This window comes from Nomascus leucogenys, chromosome 12 (assembly GCF_006542625.1).
Source record: "Nomascus leucogenys isolate Asia chromosome 12, Asia_NLE_v1, whole genome shotgun sequence".
NCBI lineage: Eukaryota > Metazoa > Chordata > Mammalia > Primates > Hylobatidae > Nomascus > Nomascus leucogenys.
The window spans coordinates 58,595,360-58,622,864 of NC_044392.1; the positions used below are offsets into that span (position 1 = coordinate 58,595,360).

At 38.8% G+C, this 27,505-nt stretch overlaps 1 protein-coding gene across 1 annotated transcript in view; it reads right to left on the reverse strand.

The window, feature by feature from the left end:
- Nucleotides 1-20,039, reverse strand: part of MAN1A2 (mannosidase alpha class 1A member 2) — a 176,458-nt gene extending 156,419 nt beyond the window's left edge. Inside the window, exon 1 of the mRNA XM_030824769.1 lies at nucleotides 18,370-20,039. Coding sequence (XP_030680629.1) covers nucleotides 18,370-18,671 — 302 coding nt within the window. The 5' untranslated portion in view covers nucleotides 18,672-20,039. The remainder of the gene's footprint in view (nucleotides 1-18,369) is intronic.
- Nucleotides 20,040-27,505: the final 7,466 nt, after the last annotated feature.

Genomic DNA, 27,505 nt, shown 5'->3' on the forward strand with positions numbered 1-27,505 from the left:
TTTCTAGAGAAACAGGGACTCTAGAGACAGGGAAGAGCCACTGAGCCCAGCCAAAGCCAGAGTTTAAAAATAACATTTTTGGAGCTTGAAAGGAATCAAGTCCCTTGAACTAAGGAAAGAAAACAGCAAAGCAACGAAATGAGAAATAATCCTCAGCCAGAGGGTTCAGACAGTGAAGCAAAGGAAGCTAGTAATAACTTTTAGTCCTTCACCAAGATATCCGTATAACCTGGTTTTTCTTAAATGCACTACTGGCATTATGAGGATAATTCAATTATTTATTGTGCACAACCACCAAGGCACCATGGGATGTTTAGCACACCCAGCCCACATTCATTAAATGCAATAGTGCCCTCATCCCCATCATTGTAACAACCAAAAAATGTCCCCATGTTTCCAAGCTCCCTCTCAGGTGAACAGTACCAACCCCTACTTTAAACCCATGAACAGAAAGTGCCAAAAGGATAGAGTCTAGAAAATTCTATTTATATCTACATTTCTAAATAGCACAGCACAAATAAAAACATCATCCCCTTATTTTATTATAAGTCACTGTAATGAAATGCAGGATTCCTTTCAGTTTCCTTTATGTCTCTTAAGCTGCCAAAACATTCAGGAATTAATTAGTATAATGGTAGCAGAATCCCTCCTCTTCCTACAGAAGCCAGAAAAATTCAAGATACTTAATCTTCCTAACATCTACCAGCAAGGGTACTGCCTATCACCTATGTGTAAGCAATGAGATGCTACGGCTGGTACTATACACCTGTAAAGAAACAAGGACTCAATTTAAGAAATCACTCTGGAAGCAGAGACATCCAGTATCCAGAGGTAGCAATGCCATAACCAGTGCTCATTAATCAGCAGCACTGACAGTGGTTCTGTGTATCTGGCTTCACTTAATGCCTATTTACTAAACCTAGTTCTTCAGACTTTTATGTCAATTCTGAAGCAACCTAATATCCAACCTAATATCCAACCTAAATACCTTTTCTGCATGTGTTACAGTCTAACATCCTTCCAATAAATACATTTTCTGCATGTGTTATAGTGGCTGTCTACTGTCTGTATCCAGGATTCCTCTCCTGTAATTATTTGTAATACAAATGGAAAAGTATTCTGGGAATAAAATCTAAGCACATGCCTTTAACTCCCCACCCCACCCCCTCAATTCTTGCTAAGGCAAGCCAAACAATACAGAATAGAAAACTTTGATCCATCACAACGTCCCTGAAAAATAGAGAAGGATCCTACCTACATGATTAACACTCCAAGTTACTCTGAATATGGTGTAGATGAGAATAGGGTGGAATGCAGGAAGGCAGTCAACCAGACCATAATTACTACTACACATTCAGATAGAAGGCACTGTCAGGAACCTAGGAAGAGACCTGGAACCTAGCAAGGAACTCACCTATATAGGTTCTTCTCTTGGCAAGTCTATCACATGTCTGAGTTGAGAACTGGTATATCCTCCAGCACAGGTTAAGAGAGCTTGTCTCTGTTACTACTGGAAAGACACCCTCCTGCTCATCTACCTGGGGCAAAACCTCAGACTGCACAAGTCATAAAATTCTGCAAGGCTCTACTGAGAAAAGGCCCATTCCACCAGGCATCCATTTTGTCTGAGGTGAGCTGCTGGCTATTCAATTCCAATTCTACAAGGAAGAGGTCCCTCATAGGCTGTTCCACTGACTGCTTATCAAGACCTAATCAAAGTTCATACACTAAAATTCAGACAGCCAGACAGCATCAGTAAGTAAACCAAAATTTTCAATTCCAAATCCACTCTTCTATATAATTCCAAATTCCGTCGTCTATGCTTCATGATGCTGAGGCTTAGACCCTGCAAATTACATCTTTCTTTTGTCAGCTGGTTCCCTACTAGGTTCCACCAATAGGAAGCACTAAAGCAAAACTTGAAAGCATAAGGATGGTATCTTCATAACCTCATTCTAAAATACTTATGGAAGTCAATTTAAGGACATATAAAAACTAGAAAATACAGATAAATGAAGACAAAAACACATACCAAAACTGATGGGATGCAGCAAAAGCAATCCTCGGAAGAAAATTAATAGTAGTAAATATCTACATTTAAAAGGTCTAAAATCAATAATCTTTACAACTTAAAGAACTAGAAAAAGAGGTGCAAACCAAGCCCATAACCTGCACAACAGACAAAAACATGAAAAATTAGAGTGGTGATAAAACAGAGAATAGAAAAACAATAGAGAGAATCTAAGGAAACCAAAAGTTGGTTCTTTGACAAGATCAACAAAATTGACAAAACTCTGGTTAGATGACAAAGAAAAAAAAACAGAGAAGATGCAAATAACTAAAATCACAAATAAAAGTGCAGACACTGCGGCTGACCTTACAGAAATAAATAAGATTTTTAAAAGAGAATCTTATGGCCCGGTTTGTTTGGTGTGTGCATCTGTAGTCCCAGCTACTCAAGAGACTGAGGCAGGAAGATAGCTTAAGGCCAGGAGTTCAAGGCTGCAGTGCACCACGATCACAGCTGTGAATAACCACTGCACTCCAGCCTGGGCAACACAGACCCCCAACGCTAAAAAAAAAAAAACAAACCTTTTTTAAAGAATATGATAAACAATTGTTCACCAAAAAATTAGATAATCTACATGAAGTGGACAAATTCCTGAAAACAAACTACAAAAACTGACTCAAGAAGAGAATCTGAATAGATTTGTGACAGGTAAAGAGACTGAATCAAGAAGCAAAAACCACCCAAAAAAGAAAAGCCCAGAACCAGCTAGCTTCACTGGTGAATTCTGCCAAACCTTTAAAGAAGGATTAACAGCAATCCTTCTCAAGCTTTTCTAAAAACAACAGAAGAGGAAGGATTTCCTAATTCATTTTATGAGACTAGTAATTATCTTGATACCAAAGCTAGCCAAAGACATTCCAAGAAAACTACAGACTAATATCCCTTATAAATAGTGATGCAAAAATCCTCAAAATACTAGCAAACTGAATCCAACAGCATATTAAAAGAATTACAGGCATAGGCAGGTAGACTTTATCCCAGAAATGCAAGGATGGTTCAGCATAAGAAAATCAATCAACGAATGTAACCTATCACATTAATAGAGTGAAAGGACTTATGCTCAAACTAAAAATAGAAGAGAATTTCCTCAACATGATAAAGGGCATTTATGAAAAACTCACAGCTAACATCATACTCAATGGTGAAAGACTGAAAGCTTTGCCCCTAAGATAAGGAGTAAGACAAAGATGCCCACTTTCACCACTACTATTTGAAACTGTACTGGAAGTTCCAGCAAGAGCAGTTAAGCAAGAAAAAGAAATAAAAGACATCCAAATTGGAAAGGAAGAAGTAAAATTAATTCAACTCAGAGATGACCATGATCCTATAGATAGTAAATCCCAATGACTTTATGAAATGACTACTAGAGCTAATAAGCGAATTTAGCAAATTGTAGCATATAACGTCAACACAAAAATTAGTTGTGCTTCTATACACCAGAAATTTAAAAACCAAAAAAGAAAATTAAGAAAACAATTGCATTTGCGATACCATACAAAAGAGCAAAATACCCAGGAATAAATTTAATGAAGAAGGTAAAACACTTGTATGCTGAAAACTATAAACATTGCTGAAAAATTAAAGAAGACCTCAAAAATGAGAAGATATCCTGTGGTCATGGTTGGAGGACTTACTATTATTAAGATGATAATAGAACCAAAACAATCTACAGATTCAATGTAATCTCTATCAAAATTCCAACAGTCATTTTTGCAGAAATTGAAAAGCCAATATTCAGATTCATAAGGAATGGTCAGTGGTCTCCAAATAGCCAAAGCAATTTTGCAAAAGAATAACAAACCTGGAACACTTCTCAATTTCAAAACTTACTACAAAGCTACATTAAGCAACACAGTGTATACTGGCATAAGGACACACACATAGATGAATGGAATAGAACTGAATGTCCAGAAACCCACCCATACATCTATAGCCAACTGATTTTCAGTAAGAGTGCCAATATTATTCAATAGGGGAAAATCTGTCTCTTCAACAAATGGTGCTGGGACAAACAGATATCCACTAACAAAATAATTAATTTGGACCTCTATCTCACTCCATACACAAAAATTAACTCAATATGAATCAACAACCTAAGTAAGAGTTAAAACCATAAACTCTTTTTAAAAAAATCTTAAGGAAAAAACCGGGGTACATCTTCATGACTCTGGATTTGGCAACTGATTCTTGGATATGACACCCAAAGCACAAGCAACAAAAGAAAACAGATAAATCGGACTTCACCAAAATTAAAAACTTTTGTGCAAAGGACATAACCACCAATTTAAAAGATGGACAAAGCCCGGATAGACATTCCTTCAAAAACGCAAATGGTCTGCAAGCACCTGAAAATGTGTTCAACATTATTATTCATTCCTATTCATCATTATTCATTCATTCATCATTAGACACCACTTCAAAGACACTAGGATGGATGTAATTTTTTAATGAATGCATATTAGAGAGAATATAAAGAAATTAGAACCTCTATATTGCTGATGGAAACAGAAAACATTTCAGCTGCTACAGAAATGTCTGGTGGTTCCTCAAAAAGCTAAGCATAGAATTATCACATGATCCAGTAATTCCATTCCTAGGTATATAACCAAGAGAACTGAAAACAGGTACTCAAAACGAATATAGGCACACAAATGTTCACAGCAACACTATTCACAATAGCCAAAGGTAGAAACAACCCAAATGCCCAACAGCAGATTAATGTATAAACAAATCACATATATACAAACAATGGCATATTATTCAGCCATAAAAAAGAAATGAAGTGCTAATACCTGTTACCTGTTACACTGTGGATCAACCTCAAAAACATTATGCTAAGTGAAAGAACCCAGACAAAAAAGGTCTTAGATTGCATGATACTATTTATGTGAAATATGGAGAGCATGTAAATCTATAGAAACAGCAGATTGATGGTTGTCAGAGGCTAGGGGGAAGCAGGGAGGAGGGAGTGGAGAGTAACCACTTAATGGGTATAGAGTTTCCTTTTGGAGTAACGAAAATGCTTTTGAACTAGAGGTGGTAGTTACACAACCATGTGAATGTTGTAAATGCTACTAAGTGCTCACTTTAAAATGATTAATTCTATGTTAAATGAACTTTACCTGAATAAAAAAATAAATGCTTATGAAAGAGCTTAGAATTAAGGGCAAAAAATTTTGAAGAGCAAGGTAGAAGAGCCCACACTATCTAATGTCAAGATGTATCTAAAGGCTATACTTAACAAAACAGCATGTTATTCCAACAGAAATATACAAAAGAACCAAGTGAAATCATAAACAAACCTATGAATATATGAAAAATTTATATTGCAGAAATGACATTACAAATCCATGAGAAAAAAACAGACTCTTCAGTAAGTCACACAGGGACAACTAGATACCCATATGGAAAAATATAAACTCAGTCCCCACCTCATCATACACAAAAATCAACAACTAGATTAAATCCCTAGGTGTGAAAAACAAAACTTTACAACTACCAGAACTGAAAATACAGGAAACTGTTACTTCAGAGTAGAGACCATAAATGAAAATATTAACAATTTTAAATATATTAAAATTTCAAACTTGTGTAAAACTAAAAACATCATAATCCAAATATAAAAATAAGGTATTCACAGGAGGAAACGTGTAATGCATATTAACACAGAATTCATCCAGAATGTACAAATAACTTCTACAAATAAATAAGAAAAAGGCAACAACCCAAAAGAAAACTGGCAAAAAACTGAACAAGTAACTCAAAGATTAAGAAACTCAAACAGCCAATAAATGGGTTGAAAGTACGTATTTCACCTCATTAGTAATCAGGGAAGTACAAACAAATTGACATCAGGCTGGAAAAGTTTTAAAGTCTAACAATATCATGGTTTGTTAAGATGCAGGTGGAAGTATAAACTGGTATAATAACCACTTCAGGGGCTGTAAACAAAAAAATTTAGAGTCAAGGATACACATACCCTACAACCCAGTATAACTATAGTTCTAAGCTTTTACCTTGGAGAAAAACACATGTGCCCAAGAACATATGTACAGAATGTTTTTGCAACAACAACAACAAAAAAAAAACCTAAAAACTAAAAATCTATCAACAGGGAAATACACAAATAACTTGAGGTTTAATCACTGAATAGGCGGATAATATAATTATATAATTGAACCAGAGCCCAAACATCAAATTGTAAAGATAACATGAAGGGGAAAACAACTTGCAGAATGATAAGTAATGTTTAAAAACATGAAAAACTGTATATAATTTATATCAACAAATACACGTTATGGAAATATAAAACCATGTACTGACAATGACAATGTCCAACTCAGTATAGGAATTTACTTCAAGAAAGGTAATCCAGCTAAAATAAGAAAATGTTAAGATTTGACAAAGCTAACTAGTAGTTACACGTCACATTCAGTAATATTATTCATTAAGACTTTTCACGTACGCTTATAACTTTTTTATTTATTTATTTATTTATTTATTTTTTGAGACGGAGTCTCACTCTGTCGCGCAGGCTGGAGTGCAGTGGCGTGATATCGGCTCACTGCAAGCTCTGCCTCCCGGGTTCACACCATTCTCCTACCTCAGCCTCCCAAGTAGCTGGGACTACAGGTGCCCACCACCACACCCGGCTAATTTTTTTTGTATTTTTAGTAGAGAAGCGGTTTCACTGTGTTAGCCAGGATGGTCTCGATCTCCTGACCTCATGATCCGCCCGCCTTGGCCTCCCAAAGTGCTGGGATTACAGGCGTGAGCCAATAACTTTTAAAATAAGAATGATACATTAAACTTAACCTACCAGATATGAAGGCATACTATTATAAAACTATGAAATTAAAATAGTGTGGTGCTTTTGGGAGTAACCAGAAAGATTCACAGCACCAGAAACAAAACGAACAAAAACAAAAACAAAAAAATCCTTTGTATATATTGGGATGGGATATATCATTTATTTAACTAATACCCTGCTGACAGACATCTAGGTCACTTACAATATGTCATGTTATAGCTTCAGGGGACATTCTTGAACACTTCTTTGTGCACTGATGTGAAAATTTCCCAAGGATAAATCCCTAGAAGAATTGCTGAATCAAAGAACATGCACTATAAATTAGTTGATATAAATAAATTGCTCCTTATGAAAATGCTATTAATTTACATTTACACCAACAGCACTGAAGAAGAGCCAGAGGCTGAGTGTTCACCTTACCCAGAGTGTTACCAATCTTTTTATGTAGAGGGGAAAAAAAAATCTAGGTCATGAAAACATACTTATTAATGACATCACAAATTAATAGAAAATAATTCTCATTTATTATATTTAACAGATACACCAAACACATACAAACTTTGTATCAGATGCCACCTGACTGCCAACTAATTGGAAAAAAGTCATGTATGCATGTATAACATTATAAACATACAGCTATAACCATATATAGCCATATGCAAATATGTTTATGTATATATGGCTAAATATAAACACAGTTGTTCCCTGATATCCATGAGGAATTGGTTCCAGGACCTCCCTTGGAAACCAAAATCCACAAATGCTTAAGTCTCTTATATAAAATAGTGTAGTATTTGCATATAACCCATGTACATCCTCTCCTGTACTTAAAATTAACTCTAGATTACTTATAATACCTAATATGTAAATGCAATGTAAATATTGGTTATACTGTATTGTTTAGGAAATAATGACAAGAAAAAATAGTCTGTACATGTTCAGTACAGACACAATCATCTTTTTTAATTTTTTCTGAATATTTTCAACCTGCAGTTGGTTGAATCCACACATGTGGAACCTATGGATACAGAGGGCCAACTGTACATACAAATGTACCAGATCTCAACTTCACGCAATGTTAGGAATTCTTTTCAGATGCCAGAGCCTGATTCCTTACCAAAAAGCTTCAAAATATTTGTCTCTTATTTCCAGATGTCAGGTTCTAACTGAGGTCTGAAGAGAGTTGGTGGGTGTGTGGCAGGTAGCTGGAAAAACACTGGAGGAATCATAGACAGTTTCAACATGGCTTTACTCTCTGGGCGTGAGCAAGCCTTGGTGCGAGCCTTTTGTACCACGTTAGCAGGGTAATTAGACCTTTCAAAGGCCACAGTGGCTCCAAGCCAAGCACACACTCACACGGGTGATCACCTAATGCGCCTCACATGACATAGTTACATAATAAGAGGAGTTGTATGCCTGCACTCCAAACTCACTGAGTCATGCTGGACCTGATGTCTGCCTCGACCTATTCTTGACCACAGCATCCATCTTCTTTATACCAGATAACCCAGACCGTATATTAGAAATACATAAATTAGGGCCGGGCGCAGTGGGCTTACGCCTGTAATCCCAGCACTTTGGGAGGCCGAGGCGGGCGGATCACGAGGTCAGGAGATCGAGACCATCCTGGCTAACACGGTGAAACCCCTTCTCTACTAAAAATACAAAAAATTAGCCGGGCGTGGTGGCGGGTGCCTGTAGTCCCAGCTACTCGGGAGGCTGAGGCAGGAGACTGGCGTGAACCCAGGAGGCGGAGCTTGCAGTGAGCCGAGATGGCGCCACTACACTCCAGCCTGGGCGACAGAGCGAGAATCTGTCTCAAAAACAAAAACAAACAAACAAAAAAAACCATAAATTAATGATCTTAAATACATCTTAAAAAAGAAAACAAAAATGGGGAAAGACAGAACAATAACTTATCTGAACTCTTAAAAAATGCCAATGACCTAAATGCCTGTACCAGAACCTCCCATAGGTGGAAAGTTATCTCTAAGACCCCTGGAATCTGGCTCCAAACATAATAATATGCTTTAAGAAAAATATTAAGATGTGAGTCTAAGATCTGAATTTTTCAATAGTCAAAATTAATCTTCTGTAACATTCACTAATAATCTCCAATACTTAGCAAAATGCTTGGTACCTAATAAACACTCAAAACACTTGCTGAATAAATGATTGTAACTAATATTTTTTAATGGTAATATCAACATCACTAAGGGGAGGCCAAGAGATCTACATAACAGGTTGATTATATAAATATTTTTTAAAAAAGTCAAAAGGAAAAACAACACCTATGTTCTTTGTAATCTCCAGATTACTTAATTTCCTCTTTTTTTAAAAAAACTATTTGTATAACTTGTCCCAAAAGTTGTTCTTAAGATATGGAGAACAGGAGAGAACACTTTCAGTGGTATCTCTCAATATTAAGGTTAGGAAATTATAGTCCTTCCCATGAGAGGTGTTTCTTAAAAAATTAAAATTAATTTTTTTAAAAAAGGAAATTATAGCCTTAAATCAAAGAAAATTGTGCCACAGGAGCAGTAAGAGCCTTCAAAGGGTCTGAGGCCTCGGTCAAGGACTGTTTTCCACAGAATCTATCCTAAAGTCTTAGGTAACAGGTGAAGACGTGTAATTGATAACTGGGCTCAAGAAATGACACCTGAAAACAATTTTGTAAATATACCCACTACCTTCAGGCTGGCATATAAAATGCTCAATAAACTATACTTTAAAACTAACGAGAAACAAGAATGTATAAAAGTCATTTTGTTCATCTTCACATTTTAAATCGGTATAGATTTTATTATGTAAATAATATTATGTAAATAAATTTTAGTCATTTCCAAAGTGATTTTAAACTAATTTTTATATACGAAAAAAGACACTAATTCCTTTAGTAGAATACATTTTATCTTTGAAATATTTGAGACGTATGAACTAAATTACTGCACACTCTTCAGTTCCCTACTTCATAAAATTACTTGTATTTCATATGCATGAGCTAGAAAAAAATCTTTAAAGATTCAATCCATTCCTTCATTTCATAAATAAGAACATCAAGGCACAGAGAAGTTGAATAGCTTATCTAAATATACTTCAACAACCAAGGACAACGGTGAAACTAAAGCCCCTGTCTCTTAACACTGAGTCCAATGTTCTTTCTAATATATAATAATGCCTTCCTTCTGGACTACATTAAATTCAAAAACAGATCATTGGAAAGAATGCCCTTTGAAGGAGATTTTTTTAAATGACAAATCCTAATACCCAATCTGAAAATAAAACTCCAGTGCAGACTTCATTACAACCATGTTCTAACAGGAATAAAGTTCTAGCAAAAATTCAATAGCAGTGAAAATAAACTTTTCTGACAGAATTTGCACAACTAGGGAAAATAAAAGTAGCAATATGATTTTCCTATCCAAGAAATATGTGGAGTCAGCCCAAACCAGAAGTTAATTTTTTTTAAAGAGGCAGAGCCTCTGTCTCTCAGGCTGGAATGCAGGGACACAATCATAGCTAACTACACCCTCGAACTCCTGGGCTCAAGTGATCCTCCCACCTCAGCCTCCGACCACAGGCAGGCACCAACCACCATGCCCTGCTGTGTGCATGTGCGTGCATGGGTGAGTGTGTGCAGTGACAGGGTCTCACTATGTTGCCCAGGCTAGTCTCAAACTCCTGGCCTCAATCAATCCTCCCACCTCCACCTCCCATATAAGTTAAATATTCTATAATTTTCAAACAATAGTAAACAAAACATTTGCCCAGTTAAAAATAAATTGGCTGCTGTGCCTATGGAGTAGCCAATCCTTTGTTTCTTTCCTCCTCTAATAAACTTGCTTTCACTTAAAAAAAAAAAAAATTAACATTTACCATGTACTACTGATTTCTAGAAGATACTTAGCTTCTGCATTACCAACTTTCCAATCTTAGGCATGAGCTCCATTTGAAAGTGTCCATATCTATAAAAATAAGATTCGGTTGGGTGCAGTGGCTAACAACTGTAATCCTAACACTTTGGGAGGCCAAGGTACAAGGATTACTTGAACACAGGAGTTTGAGACCAGCCTGGGCAACAAGTAAGACCCTATCTCTACAAAAATTAAAACTTAACCTAGCGTGGTTGTTCACACCTGTAGTCCCAACTCATGCCCATAGTTTCAGCTACTCAGAAGGCTGAGACAGGAGGATCACTTCAGCATAGGAGTTTGAGACTATAGTGAACTGTAATTGTGCCACTGCACTCCAGCCTGGACCACAGAATGAGACCCTGTCTCAAAAAAATATATATATATTAATACCTAACTTACAAATCTGACATAAAGATTAAAGAAAATATATGAAAACACGTGTCACATATTCTCTATTATTTTCTTCCTTTTTTCCTAAATAAGAAAAAAATCCACGTGGAGGCATGCAAAATATTTTAGATACATTTAAAGAAGTATGTTCTAAATAGGGCAACTACAAATTATTCCTAATCTTATTATTTTTTATAAAGGGACTTTATTAAAGACTGTATTCTCACTTTAAGACATCATTCCCCCTGCTTTTGCATCTTATCTCTCAATACTTCCTTGTATTTTGTTTATATCTTCTCTTGTAGAATTTGTTACCTTGCCATGGACAACATTCATTCAACAGGCATATAATTTTATTAAGGACCAAATGTACTTCAAACATTGGAGATACAAACATAAATATAGTAATTTGTTCTCAAGGAGTGCATCTTCTATTGAAAGAGACACACATGTAAGCAAATGATTAAAAAACACTTTAAATATGCAATCATGAACAATACAGGAGAAAGATTAAAAAAAGAAAAACTACCTAATGACAGGGGAGGTAAGGGAGTAAGTCCATACGTGATGTTATGGTTTAAATGTGTCTTCCTCAAAGTTCACGTGTTGGACACTTAATCGCCATGCAACAATGGCAACGGTGTTGAGGGGTAAGACCTTTAAGAGGTGATTACGTCCTGGGGGCAGAGCCCTCATGAATTAATGCCATTGTCACAGGAGTGGGTTCCTGATATAAGGATGATTTCTGCCCACTTTCCTCTTGCTCTCTCTCACTCACTCTCTTGCCATTCCACCTTTCTCCATGGGATGACACAGCAAGAAGGTCTTCATCAGATACCAATGCCATGCTCTTGGACTTCTCATCCTGAATCATGAGCCAAATAAATTTCTATTGTTTATAAATTAACCAGGCTGTGGTATTCTAACAACAAAAAGTTGACTAAGACATGTGGATGTGGGCTACCCTCAGCCGTTAACAAGTAAAATATTAACAAGAACCTGAAGATCAGGAAATGCTATTAGAAATAACATTAAGTGAAAAAACTCAAAGTAATTGAAGCAAAGATTTACAATAAACAGTGATGATAGAAAACAAAATCTTAAACTACATATCATAGAGACTAAATAATCTATATAAATCCATTATAATATTGGAAGAATATTCTGATTATGAATTTGATATTTACCAAGAAAGCCCAAAAGAAATATTAACAAGAGAAAATAAATATTTCATAGCCCTGAAAATCTTCTTATAAAACCCAAGAAAAACTGTGTAAAAGTTATAGCTTTTAGAGCAAATAAACTAGTACTTGAACAATTTTGAATTCCCTGGAACATTTAACTATATCCAATAAATACTTTTCACTTATTACGGACGTTGTACATTATGTCACCTCCTGAAATGTCCAACCCTCACTGACCTACATGAAAATCAAGACTCACACTTTGGCATTCTACATTTTAACCATGCCATAATAATACTCCTCATTTCTGAGAAGAATGAAACATACTGAGATATTCAGTGATTTTATAATGCTGAACTAACAAAAGCAAAGTCACTGTTACTTTGTCAGAAATCAAAATTAGACTTTAAACAAGTGTATACATCTGATAAGCCGCCCCAGAACATACAGCCTCTTCTAAATTACTATATCTGTGAAAGGCACAGAAAATGATGAAAACTCAGACTATCAAAAACATAAGAGCCATCATGAAGCTACTGTCAGAATCTGAAAGAACTTACTAAAAAAAAACTAGATTTGCCAGAATGACACCTTACTTCATGAAACAAAAAATGTCTAAACTATTACCTTATTCCAATTGTACCCTATCTCAAGGACCCAATGGTCTGTCTCAATGACGAAATGCGACAGAGACCTCCATGCAGTTCAATCTCCCTTTCCACACAGTCCCTTCCTAATTCTTACCTTTTTATCTAGCTACATTTTGTCACAGAGCAACTCTTGGAGGATTTGTGCGAGTGAAGTTTGATGAACAACTGCATTCTGTGTGGTAAGAGGCAAGACAAGAAGAATCTTAGTGACTGTCCACACTTCCAAATGTACCCTGAGTTTGGGAATTACATAAAAATCTATTCTAGCACCAAAAACAGTTGAGACTACTGAAGAGGCTACCATCATAACAGAGGAAACTAGACTGAGAGCTGTATAGATCAATTTGTTCTCTCCAACTACAAAGATGAAAAGGGTATTCATTCAGTATACAAGTGGACCACAAAAAAAAAAAAAAAAAAAAAACCAAATGCAGCAAAGGCATCTACACCAGTCTGTTGTTGACAAATGTCAAATATAAACAAACCTCACAATAATTCATGTCTGAGTAAAGGGAAGTGGGAAAAATAACCATGAGCAATTTATAAGGGAAATGGAACATCCAGCAGACTTTAATATTAGTGCATAAAACAATGTGACGTCGCCCAAACAGGAGCAGAAAGCCCTAAATAAAAAACAGGATAGAAAAAAAAAGGTCCAGAAGAGGGATGAGACGAAGAAAGATGACAAGAAAATTAAAATTGCAATACTGAGATTTGAAATCTCTACTCTTGTAATAAAACTGAATCAAGCAAAAAAAAAACACAAATCATGACATGAAGAACTTGAGAAACTCACTAAAGCACACTACAGCCTGGACTAGCCACATTTTAGGTGCAATAGTCATATATAACTAGTGGCTATGGTACTGGACAGCGCACAGGTTTGAGTGACCACGTCTAGCACAATGTCACACAGCTAGTTAGTAGAACTAAGATGCAGCCTTATTTATAACTCAATGCCTTTGAGGAAACTATCAAAGGTAAACATATACCTGACCCTCAAGTATTCAATTCAGACTAACAAAATTCTGACTGGAGGGTGAAGCTTATTAGCTATTCAAATAAACAGCTCATAAGCTGGGGTTTTTTTTTTAACTCACAAAGCCCATCTATAAAATGCCATTATATAAAACAAATGTCAGTTTTAAAAAAAAACAGTAAGTTTTTAATTATTGAGACCTATTATGTATACAAAGTATACTTATGTATATTACTTTATGTATATTAGCTTATAACAATATGTATATTATGACCACTTCTGGTTTTGGGTACTGCAAAATCATAGATACTATAAATAACCATAATCAATATCAAACTACACATTTGATATATCTTTATCATCTATAAAGTGTATCTACAGTGTTTGAAAATTCTGATTTATGAACTACTTAATAGAAGGGAACATATTGGTTTCCTCATGAAAATATACTAAATTCATGTAATACCACTATTATCTATAAATTAGAGCATTAATTAAATATAGTATATATTTCTTACTAATCCATGGCCATGTCACCCAGAAACCTAGAAGTTATCTTGGACTCACTTTTCTTTCTATTTTGGCCCCATATTTAACCAACCACCATTTTCTGTGAAACTTAATAGTTTAACACCTCTTGAATCAACCACTTTTCTCCACCAATTTATCTCATTCTCCACTATCACCACTGTGGTCTAAGCCAATATATCCTCTGTGACCCAGACCCTCTTAACTTGTTATCTTCCTGCTTCTTACCATCCAGTAAGTAATCACTGCAACCAAAGTGATTATTTAATTTTTTTAATTTAAAATGATCATGTTATTCTCTTGCTTTTATTATAATCCTTCAATAACTTCTCTTAGTATTTATGATAAAGACCAAAATACTTAACTACAAACTCTCTAGAATCCTGACTAGAATTTGCAAACTCAACAATAACCAGGTTAAATATTGATTCATTTGTATTTACTTATTTCGCACTCTGAGTGGCACATGCCCCCCCACCCCGCTAGAGGGAGCAGCTGCTACTGGGTTGTGGCTTGAATATTACCATCTGAAAATACATTGGATGTTGCCATAACCTCTAGTTTTTCAAGAGAAATCAGAAATCCAGACTTTTACATGAAATCTCCTGATCTGTGAATGCTGACAACTAATTCAAACTTTTGTAACAATAAGGAGGCCAAAAAACTTGTAAGCAGGCCAAACCTGACCTCTCATCTAGTCTCATCACCTAGACCCACACACTCTACAACAGCCATACTTAACATTTCTCAGATCCTTAGTGATGCCGAGCTTTTTTCCCTTAGAGTTCCCACACATGTTGTGTCTTCTGCTTTGACCCTCAACCTCCCCTCAACCTCCAATTCCACTTCACTAAGCAATCTCCTACTCATTCTACGTTTCTGAGGCACACTTGCTCAATGAAGTCTTCTTTATTCCCACTGCCCCTCCACCCCCAACTCTATAGACTAGGTCACTCATTGCTCTGATAGCACTGAGTACAACTTCATAACATTCATCACACCTCAAAAACAAAATTATTTATTTAATGCCCATCATCTCTCCCTAGATGGAAAGTTTCATAAAAGCAGGGCCTGCCACAGTAGGCATACATTTGTTGCCAACCAGTTTGGTTATAAAATGTTCCTTTAGACAATAAGATCCTAGCATACTTTTAAATATTAAGCAAACTGTACCCAACTTTTCAGAAAAGATACAGTATTTAAAGGAAAATAGATTCCGAATAAAACTATTCCATTACAATTATAATCACTGATGATAATAATAGCTAACATTTATTGATCATTTACTAAATGCCAGGAACTATGTTGAGTGCTTTGCATGTACTATCTCTTTCAATAAAACAATCTGTAGATACATGCCACTGTGATACAAAGGAAACAACATAGAGTTTTAAAATTTCTCAGTATCATAAATTTAATCAGTGGCAAGCTAGGGTATGAATCTATACAGTCTGACTCCAGAACTTAAACACCAAATTATTATACTAATCTATTAATAAAGAAATACTAACTAAACAGGTATCTCTTAAGTACTGCAAATAAATGGTGGCCATGACTTATTTTCCATTACTTATCAGTTAAAGTAACATTCCTCAGCCCTCTATCCTGTACTCTTAACACACACACACTAAATGAAGATAAACTGTCAATTTGTTTTTTCTAAATTAGGTAAGTTCTGACCCATACCCAAAATACATATGATCTTAGTACCAACTGTAAAAATGCTATTTTTCTGAATTATTTTTAAATAAGTTAATGTTTATACATTTGATGTTTTCTGTTTCCACATTTTAAACATACACTTAATTTAAAAAGTATTTCCTTGGTCAAAGTAAAAGAAAGTTTGTTACTACAGACTCTTTTCTGATATACTAAACAACAGCAAATAATATGCTAAAGCAAATGTCAACTGATATAACCAAAGAAATATAAAGAGATAATACAAGGATCCTTTGCTACCTGAACTCTCACTATTTGAATTCTCGTTTTCCTAAACTCAGGAACCGAACAGATTCCAAAAACTGCATTGGAATCTATCCAGACTCACATGTATCACTTGCTATCCAGACTCTTAACTAGCCAAAACTCAGGGCATGGCTCACAAACCACCCCTTGCTATCAGAACAATAACCAATCTCTCATTCCAAACTCAGGAACCCAATAGTTTTAGATAGCTAAATACATATGCATATATATGCAAGGGCTTTATAAATTTAAGAATTCTTGTTTAAACTATACAGACTGTTAAAAGTGTGAATAAAAGGCACATATCTGTATTTTCACTCAAATTTCATATTTTAACTCCACTTACTATTTTTGTGTAAATGTTTTTAAACTAAAATGTGGTCATATTATTTTAAACTTTTAGACCATGCAAAATGTGTTTTTTAAACTGCCTAGTACATGACAGATACTATTAATAATAGAGCTAAGTAATGTTAATGTGTGGCTACTGTGAAACAGCTCTAAAAACAGCCTTAACACATTTTTTCAATATATTTCTTAGGTTATACAAATACCATGGGAAATAAGATTTTCAAGGAAAACTACTTTCACTGTTAATTTTTCAGTAACATATTTCACAGATCATATTAGTGTTTTCTTAAAGTCACAACAAGCAAAGTGCAAAATTGAAGAAATCCAGGAGTACAGTAGCTGAAAATGGCAAAAATTCCAAATTAACTTAGTTACAAAAGAATGGCATGAAACAATATTAGAAGTAACTACTCCATAAAATTCATCCAAAAGTCAAAGAACCATCACACAAGTAATGAATTAACTAGGTTGAGAAAAAAAGAAAAACCAGTTCTCATAAAGCAGTGCATTTTCCCAAATATTTAATGTAGGCTTACACGTGAACCTGAGCTTTTCCGTTGCTTGACAAAAAGTTAAAACTATCATCAGATGGAAAATGAATTCAACATATGATTTTTTTTCCCACATACTCAAGAATTATTTTAAGAAACAAGGAAAAGATGGCAGGTTTAAGAAAAGTCAACTACTTTCCTAAACTCTTCTTTTGAGTACAAATATAAAAATTATAAAAATTGTAACTAGAGCTCCCATTTTATCCTAGTTTGGCTATGCTCTCCCCAGAGCTCACTTTAGATTTAGTGATCTGAAAGGATGTCAACCCCTTAATCAACCAAATTCTAATAGTTGCTTGCCACAGTCCATCTATTACATTAAAAGAGAGAGCAAAATTAAGTTTCGCAAAAATAAATCTTGTCTACAAGCCTCACAAAGTGCAATAACTTAGGATTCAATACCTTTTAACTTAACTGATTTCATATAGAGCACCAACACACATCTCCAAAAAAAGAACAAAAATCAGGATATTTTCACGTTAAGAAATGACAGGTATATTCTGCCCACGTTTGTCATCCTAAAAAGCTAAGATTCACTACTAAGCTTCAACTACAAGCCAGAAAATGAGAGCCCTCTGGGAGAGCAAACCCAAAAGAGCTGTCAAGGTTCGATGCTTTGATTTCACATGGTGGCACAATGACTGACTGCAACACGTTATTAATAAATGCAGGCACAGCTTATGTCACCATTTCTTTAGGTTAAGTTTTCATACCTCCCTTCCCAGATGTCCACATTAGACACGACTCTAAACGCAAATGTTTTTCTTATATAAAACCGAACAGAAGAATGACTTAGGTAGGACTCTATGAGTCCCTCCAATCTATGGTTTTATTCAGCCAGTCTTGAAGTAACAATACAATACTTACGACTCGAAAAATTACATTTTACTGCAAGAAAAAAAAAAGACAGATTCGATCCAATCACCGTACCTTGCTCTGCCAAATGTTAGTACCAGAACTTCTGAAATAAACAAACCTGTGTCTATGTTCATCGGGTCCATGGATCAGGAAGACTCCAGGGTTTTTAGCCCCTTTACCGGCATCTACATGTGGAATTAACACATCTTCTAAACCCAAATCAAAGCGTTTGTGTTTTGAAGAGTCTGGAAGGAAAAAGAATGCCCCAAAACACAGGGTGATGAAGGCACTAAGAATAAGGAGAAGAATAAACTTCTCAGAAAGTCTCAAGGTAGCCCTGTGATGTGGGAAGGAGGGCGGCCCCAGGTTCAGAGGTGGTATCCTACGTCCAGAGAGGGGCAGCAGGGCTGGGGTAGTCATCGTTTACGCTCTTAGAGAGAATACTTTAGAAAGTTCTCATCTTATGTCCAATGTACAATACATTGAACTGTCTTCAAAATCTTGGCCGAAATGGGAAAACTCAATTTCGCTCCTCTTAAAGGATTGTTGTGCTTTTTAAGAGGGCACGTCATTCACGCCCGTCCATTCCCACTCAGAAACGTGTGTGACCTCCCCCAGACGATCACAAGTTTAGGTCCTGCGATATCCTCTTTAACATCTGTACTTCACTGGGTTATTACAAGCCTCCTCTTCATTCCTAGTGGTAGATCAGGCAAGCCACACTGCAGAAAAGCTGCAAGGTGGGTTCTTCCATTCCCGCACCTCGGTGAGATGCTCAAACGTAGTCTTCCGCCCCGAAAGGGAGCCTGGCGACATACGAGGAGTTGTAGAAGGTTCACTTGATCTCCTTCGACGCTTCTATTCCAGAATCTCTCAACCTTGGCGGTGGAAAAAATAAGGGTCTCCCACGGACGTCTGCAAACAGGGAGGAAGCTCTCCCACCTCGCTGGGAAGCCGAAGCAGCGGCGCTGGGCGAAGTAGCAGGAAGGAGTTCTCGGCCGCCCGCGCTTCCCGGCGCTGCCTGGCAGGAGCCCGGCGCCCGGCTGAGTTCCGCGGATGCCCACTCGACGGCTGGCGCGAAGGGCAATCGCGTCCGAAATACCTGAGCCCGGCCAGCCGCCGCGGCCGCCGCCGCTGTTGCTACCACACGGGTCTGTCAGGGAGCGGAACTTCCTCCTCCGGCGGCCACTGAGAAGCCCCGGCGTGTACTGGGGGAGGGGAGGCGCGGCGGCCGCCCCCGCCGAGCTCCTCCTCCTCTTCCTCCTCCTCTCCGCGGCCGGTTCAGTGAACCCCGGCGCCTGCTCCCCGAGCTAGGCCGCCCGCCGCAGTGGCCGAGCCCCCGCGCCTAAGAAGCCGAGCCGCGGTCCACGCTCCGAGAGCCCGGGGCAGGCGCCAGCTCATTCCTTGCTCAGCCCTGGAGCGGCGGGAGGCCCTGGGCGCGCGGGATCAGCCGCGCCTCGGGCGGGCAGAGGTAGGCCGCGTCCCCTTCCTGCCCAGCCGCGGGGGCCTCCTCTGCGCCGCCTCCGGTGGCTCGCAGCTGCTCGCTCTGGCGGCGGCTGCCGGAGAGGCAGCGCGCCCACGCCGCGCGGGGCTGCGACCTGGTCCCCGTACCCTGCCTCCCCAGACCTGGTGAGCGCAGCAGCTGCTGGGCCGACACCCGTTGGGCTCACGCCGGAGAGGAACCGGAGGGCGGGGGCGATGGGACCCGGGCCGGCCTACCGGCCCCGACTCGCGAGTGGGCGTCCCCGGGCCGCGGAGTGTGAGGTGCGCGCGCACGCTCCCGGCTCCGCTGCCGCCGCCCCTCCCCCACCCCCCTGGCCTCCCGGGCTCCGGCCTCGCGCCGCTGCCGGCTCCAGCAGCCCGAAAGCATACTGCTGCCGCCGCCGTCTGAGCGCGAAAGAAGAGAAGATCGCCGATCTGCGCTGCCCCGAGAACTTCACCGGTGCCCAGGGCCCTGCCACCGCCAGTTCGTGGGGTTGACCCAGCGTTTGGGCGAGAGGGAGCGAGGGGTTGGGTCGCGAAGGTTTCGCTGAAATGTAGGGTCACCGGAGTTATCGGCTTCTGATGGCTTAGGTTAACGTTTAGTGTGATTCTGTGGAAGTCTTGTCTTCAGCGATAGACCGTCAGGCCCGAGGATTCAGCAACAGGGTCTCAAACTTCCATGCAGCAGCCCATGCTCACGTTGTTGGGCCGCCGAGGCTCGATTAATAGAGGGAGCACCAACATGTGCCATGTTACGTTTTTAAAATAAAGTGGTGACCCTGCTCCTTCAGCTGGGCTTCCTTTCAGAGGAATCTAGGTACCCCCGATATGACAAGCGCCTCTTCATGGTTCAGTTTCTGGGGCACGTTCTATCATCTTCACACACCTCACCACCCCCCTTCCCATAAAAGAGAAAATAGGGATGAATAAGGAGGTGCTGAAACCCAAAAAGGCGACAATATTGTTTACGTTCAGGCTTAAAAACAATCTGAATCAATTCTGTTCTCCATAGTATTGAGGAGAGCCATGTTGTGATTAAGTGCAAAAGATTTCCTTGCAAGATACATAGACTTTTGCATCCGATTTACTTGCAGGTTGTTTTTGCTCTAATATTGTTATTCCCTGTACACATCCTTTATTGATGACTGAGAATTAGAGAGGAGGCCCTTAAATGTCAGGAGAGTAAGTCAGCCTTAGCTTAAAAATCAAGCAAAAATGTCTCATGTTCATTGGCACACTTGTAACTACATTCCAGTCTCCCAGTCTGCATTATTTCTAGAAGCTCTGCATATCTAACTGCCTACCACATGACAAAAGAACTCATTGTCATTGATCCTGCTTCACCAAATAAAAAGTAAAAATGTTGAGGGTCACCTCTCACCAGTTCACCCAGGGAGACTGGTAAGCAAGGAGTGCCTGGTCCCTAGTGAGATTTATGTTGGACAGTTGTGAAGAGTAGATGTAAGAAACTTTTAGCCTTCCCAATGTGTCTTTATAAAATGTGCCAAATTTAAGAATAAGTCTCTAATGTTGAGACTCTGTAAGCCAAAGTGAGGCGGGGGGTGTGGGGAAGAACACACTGTTTTCCTACTGTTGAGATCATTATTTTCCATGAAAAGTTCAGGGGAAATAAATACTGAACTCTGAATGAAATAGCAAGTTATATAAATCTTGAAAAGTAAATATTACCTAGGTTAACACCAAACTTAACCACAAGAGATTTCAATCATGAAACCCGACATAACCTAGTTGACAAGTGTAGCTTAAGCAAGTAAGACCTCATTGCTGATGGGGAAGACCCCTTTTTCTTTGCTTGTCTGTTTTGCAGAATTCATTTTTCCTTCATGAGAGTAAAGACAATTTAGAGGTTATTGCAGATGTCCAAATGCAGCCAGCAATTTAAAGTCATTGATGATACCATCAGTTATCACACTCCTACACCAACAACGAAAATATTGTATATACAGTATTACATATATCTACTCTTCTAAAGGCAAGTCTGAGTTTTTAAAAAACCATGTTGTTTAAAAAAAAGTTGCAAATGTATCCATTAATTATAATTATATGCACTTAAAAACAGAAAAAGACAGAATATTTGAAAAAGATTGCAACTATTCTGTTAAGATACCGGTATTACATATGATTTTCTCCATTGTATTCTGTTGTATTATATTTACAATTAAATAAAAATTATAAAAGAACTGGTGCCTGAAAAAGTTAAGATCAGATTTCAAATAGGTGGACTCAGTAATATCAAGATGAACACACAGACCGGCCCATCTGAAGGCAGTCAGCAGAAACAGTTTGCAGCCTGTTCTATGTAGGTGTGTATGTGTGTGTACACATACAACAGGGAAGGATTGCATTCCAGAGAGCCTAAAAAGAATATTTCATTTTCAAAGGGTAGTTAACCTTTGATCAGAGATTCCAAAGTGATGATTTCCCTTTTACAAATCCATATAAATTAACATTTTAGAAATTAGAATTAATAAATTACTAACAAAATTTACTCCTGCAGATTTAGAGGACCACTCCTAAGATCCACTCGTGTTTTGCAATGTGGAAGTTACTTGTATTTGTTCAACCATATGTTGACTTTTCTATTATTGAAACCATTTTCACACCTATTATACACACAAACACACACATGCACACACACACACACCCCAGCTCTGTTTTAAGTGAAACTGAAGTGCTACAGGAAAAAAATATAAAGCTGGTATGCAAAAAGAGGCTTTTGATTTACTTATGTAACCTGTTCCAACTGGTGCCCAAATTGTACGAGGAAGATAATGGAGGAGAAATTACTGGATGTGACCACTGAATGTGTAGGGAAATAACAGGCTTCAGCCTTGCTCCTTCTGCTCTTGCTTTCCTGTATGAGGCATTTTCCTCAGAGGTCAGGGATAAACTGAAGTTCAGTGCTGTGAAGCCCTCAAGTTAGATCCGTGAAAGTCAGCAAAGCCAAAAAAGCTTGGCTGCCTCTCTGAGCCAAAGTACTTGAGGCTCATTTGCTTATAAAAGACTCATTTGTTGGAGGACTACTATTTGACAAATCCTGTACCAGGTGCTAGGGATTTGGAGAAATAAGTCAGAGTCCTTATGCTCAGTGAGCTTGCAGTCTGGTGTGGAGGAATAGATGAACACTGACGATTACAAGACAGTGGGAAGAATGCTGTTGGACCAAAGTGTCATGGGCTTTATGGGAACACTGAAGGGGCCACCAGAGTGAGAGGAGGTGGATTGGGGAAGTTCCCCAATCCAGTGTCACCTGAGGTGAGCCTTGAACCATAAGAGAAGGGTTATGCTCCAGCCTAGGGAGCAGCGCATGCTCAGGCACCCATAGCTGGTTTTTCCTGCCATTTACGCAGAACACTTCCTGCTCTACTCTTCCAGTAAATAGCTTGCCTGGCCCTAATCTCACAACACTCTTGAGCTGGGAAAGTGAAAATGGTGGGGCAGTGCTATTACATTGCAAGTAAAATGGGTTTAGAATGACTAATGGGTATTGCCAACATGTTTCTGTAATCAAGACATAGATGGTATTCGTGCTTTCGCAATCAGTACCCTCTTGTTTCAGGCAATGTTTTACCTCTTTAAATCCATTAATAAAATGAAGCCCTTTAAATGTATATGAGGTACTGAGCTAGGAGTCAGAAGACATGGATTTCAAACCTAGCTCTACTCCTTACTGCGTTTCCTTATTTATAAAACATAATAGTCCTTACCTATTTTATAGGACTGTTTAAGGATCAAATGAGCTATTGTTTCTAAAATGCTCTAAAGACTTGTTTGTTCTATTCAAAAAATAGGTTGCTGATGGTTGTAGTGTTTGTGTGACTTGGAAACATGAAATTCCAGTTTCTCTAGCATCCCTTTAGAAAACTATCTTTTCCCCAGTCTTAGTCCATGGGTCTAGATTGGGATGACCTTTCAACCACCCACCATAGCACTTGCTCCCGCCATTAACTAGATCCAGGAATGTTACCCAGATTTGACTAACCTGTGTTCCACATTTCCCTGACCATAATGATTGGTTTGGAGAAGGGCAAGTGACTCAAATCAAGCTAATCCAAACCCTCCTTAGGTCATTTCCTGATGTCATCAGCAAAAGTGGTATCTCTTTCCCTTACAATTCCCAGCCCTGAGTGTGCTGTAACCTTAGAGCGGCCAGTGGCCTTCTTGCCACCATGTGAGGAAGTTTGCTACTAATGAAGCAAACAGACAAGAAAAGAGCTGAAACACTGAGAGAGAAAGTATCCACATGGTATCACTTGTGCTCTTGGCAAGGGTGGATCTGGGTCTTGTGGGGCCAGAAGCATACATAATTTGAGGAGTCCTCTTTAAGAAAAATAATACAAAATTACAAATACAAAATGAATTATTAAAGTGGATTTTAGGGCAGGTGTGGTGGCTCACGCCTGTAATCCCAACACTTTGGGAGGCCGAGGCAGGTGGATCATGAGGTCAGGTGATTGAGACCATCCTGGCCAACCTGGTGAAAACCCGTCTCTACTAAAAATACAAAAATTAGTTGGGTGTGGTGGCGAGCGCCTGTAATCCCAGCTACTCAGGAGGCTGAGGCAGAAGAATCACTTGAACCTGGGAGGCGAAGATTGCAGTGAGCCAAGATCGCACCACTGCACTCCAGCCTGGCGACAGAGTGAGACTCCATTTCAGGAAAAAAAAAAAAAAAAAGGATTTTGCTAAACTGAATTCCATTACAAGTGAGTATGTCTTAATAATGCTGAGACCACACCACCACCACAGGACCCATGCGACCAATGAAGCAGTGTGACGGATAGGAAATCAGAGTAGAAAAGAAACCACAATCTTAACCAATTGTGATTGAAATATTTTATTTTTACAAGATTTAGAAAAACGTGATTATGTATACACACTGCTAGGACCTCTCCCAGAGCCAAAGACAGGACCGAGCAATTAGTAACCCAGAAATTTAAACTTCATTGGGCTCATTGTAAATCTACTTCTCTGAATCCAGGTCTATCTAAGGCTATTTCATCTTTGGAATTTCTCAGTTATATAAGCCTAGAAATTTCCTTTTCAGTCAGAATTAGTTTCTGTGGCTTACATTCAAGAGTCTTGACTAATACACAGTGTATCTTTACATGGAGGTACTGTGGCTGGTAGTAGTATGTGAAGCTTCAGTAGTTTTACAAGTATAAGTGATCAGGGACTAGAAGAAATCCACTCTTTCACATAGGCAACAAGTTTGGGCAGGGACAAAAGCAGAATGAAACCAGCAGAGAAGATGTCTCTGTGGTCGGCCAGGGGAAGAAAACCTAAAATTGGGAGGGCTGGACAGATGTGACTGCAGAGGTATATCAAACCTAGCAACCCCTACAGAAACCTTCAAAGCTGGATCCTTATATCCACCTTTATGAAAAGGAATTTGACTCCAAAAGAGGTTAGGAATTCTTTATAAATCCTTACATTAAAATTGTTTTAAATCCACTCGGCAGCTAGTTTGAAAATATGTTTCATTGACTTATATATTCATTCATTATTATTGAGCACTCACTGTTGGTGTTATGCTGTGTTCTAGGCATCCAGGGATGAATAAAACATGAGAGGCAGCTGTATATGATAAAAAGAACATGGGCTCTGGAGTTGGAGAAACCTGGGCCTAATCTTGCCTCCGACACTTACTTGCATTATATTGGAAACAAAGGAAATTTTACTTGTTCTTAATTTATTCATCCATAAAATCAGGATAAAAATACACACCTCATAGGGTTGTTATGAGGATTAAACTCAATAATGTATGTGATAGTGCTTCCCCCCATAGTTGGGATTCAATAAGTATTAACTATTGTTTTTATTATAGGCATTAGAAAAAGTAAGAGTTGGCAGATAAAGAGAGGAAGGAAGAGCCTTTGAAAATACTTAGGGGCCAGGTGTGGTGGCTCACACCTGTAATCCCGGCTTTGGAAGCCTGGGCAACATGGTGAGACTGTCTCTCTACAAAAAAATTTAAAAATTAGCCAGGCACGGTGTTGTGCGCCTGTAGTCCTAGCTGCTCAGGAAGCTGAGGTGGAGGATAGCTCGAGCCCAGGAGTTCAAGGTGTAATAGAGCAAGTCCTTGTCTCAAAAGAAAAAGAAAAGAGAGGGAAGAGAAAGGAAGGGTAGGGGAGGAGGGAAGGGAAGGAAAGGAGGGAAAGGAAGAGAAGGAAGGAACGGAAGGGAAGAAGGGAGGGGGGACAAGGAATAGAGGAAGGAGAAAGGGCATGGCATGTATTAAGGGAACCTCCTCTCCCACAGCTTGAGCCCAGGAGTTCAAGGCTGCAGTGAGCTATGATCGTACCACTAGACTCCAAACTGGCAAGAGCTTGTCTCAAAAGAAAGAGACAAAAGGGCCAGGCGCGGTGGCTTACACCTGTAATTCCGGCACTTTGAGAGGCCGAGGTGGGCAGATCACCTGAGGTCGGGAGTTCGAGACCAGCCTGACCAACGTGGAGAAAACTTGTCTCTACTAAAAATACAAAATTAGCCGGGCATGGTGGCGCATGCCTGTAATCCCAGCTACTCAGGAGGCTGAGGCAGGAGAATCTCTTGAACCCAGGAGGCGGAGATTACAGTGAGCCAAGATTGCACCATTGCACTTCAGCCTGGGCAACAACAGCAAAACTCTGTCTCAAAAAAAAAAAGAAAAGAAAGAGACAAAAGGGAGAGGAGGGAGGGAGGAAGGAAGGAAAGAAAGAAAAAGGAAAAGAAGGAAGGAAGGGAAGGAAGGAAAGAAAGAAAGAAGAAGAAAAGAAAGAAAAAAGAAAGAGACAAGACTTAGAGGAATGAGAAGGAGCATGGCCTGTGTGTTAAGGTGTTACGGGAACCTCCTCTCCCTTGGCACCATGTTTCCATGGGAGGAGAGGGGAATTTCTACTGGAGTGCTAGTTCTGGCTTCTTATACCACTATTCTTCACACTCAGGAGTGAGTTACTTGATTGGTGAGTACTATTACATTCATTAGCTCATAGTTCTTGACTGGATGGAACTAATCTAATAAATTCCTTCTTTTTTTTCTCTTTCTGCCCTAGATCAGTGCAGACAATGATCTCGGATAAACACGTTTGGCTGCAGACCCAAACTTCCCCTTTAGCGGGCTGTTCCAAGGCTAGGTTCTGTGGGGGTTGAGAGTCAGCAGAGAATGTTGGCAAGCCCTTTTGGGTTACAGATCTATAACCTAGTTTTATTAGCTTATCTGTAATGACGCATAAGGGTAGATAGATATAATATAGATAACAGTTTTTTCAAGTCTCTATTTGACTTTCGTCTGTTGTCTTATTTCATCCAAAGTTGGGGGTTGGGAGACAGGCATGCAATTTATTGACCCGCTGGAAACTGAAAGTAGTTCATTATGGCTAGAACATAAACTGTCAGGTAGCGATGGTGAGAGGTAAAAATGGAGAAGTACACACAGAAATATTTCTACTCAACTTGGTGCAGTAACACCATGCTTTCATCTACTCCTTTTCCTCCACACAAAGAGAAATGATGGCTGAAAAATAGAGAAAACCAAAAAGACATAACCAGGCTCAAGAACAAAATGATCATTTTCATGGATCTAAACTGGAACCAAACAGAAAGCATTCAGCAAGGCTGGAGCTACAAGCTCACTGTGGTCTCAGGCTCAAAAGCCAAGATTATTGTCTCCTGCAAGGTGAAAGGAATTACAGATGCTTCAGTTGAGGGCAGGAGCCAGGCTTAGTGTTTGAAGCCAGGAACTCCTGAAAGGAGGCTGAAAATAAACCACT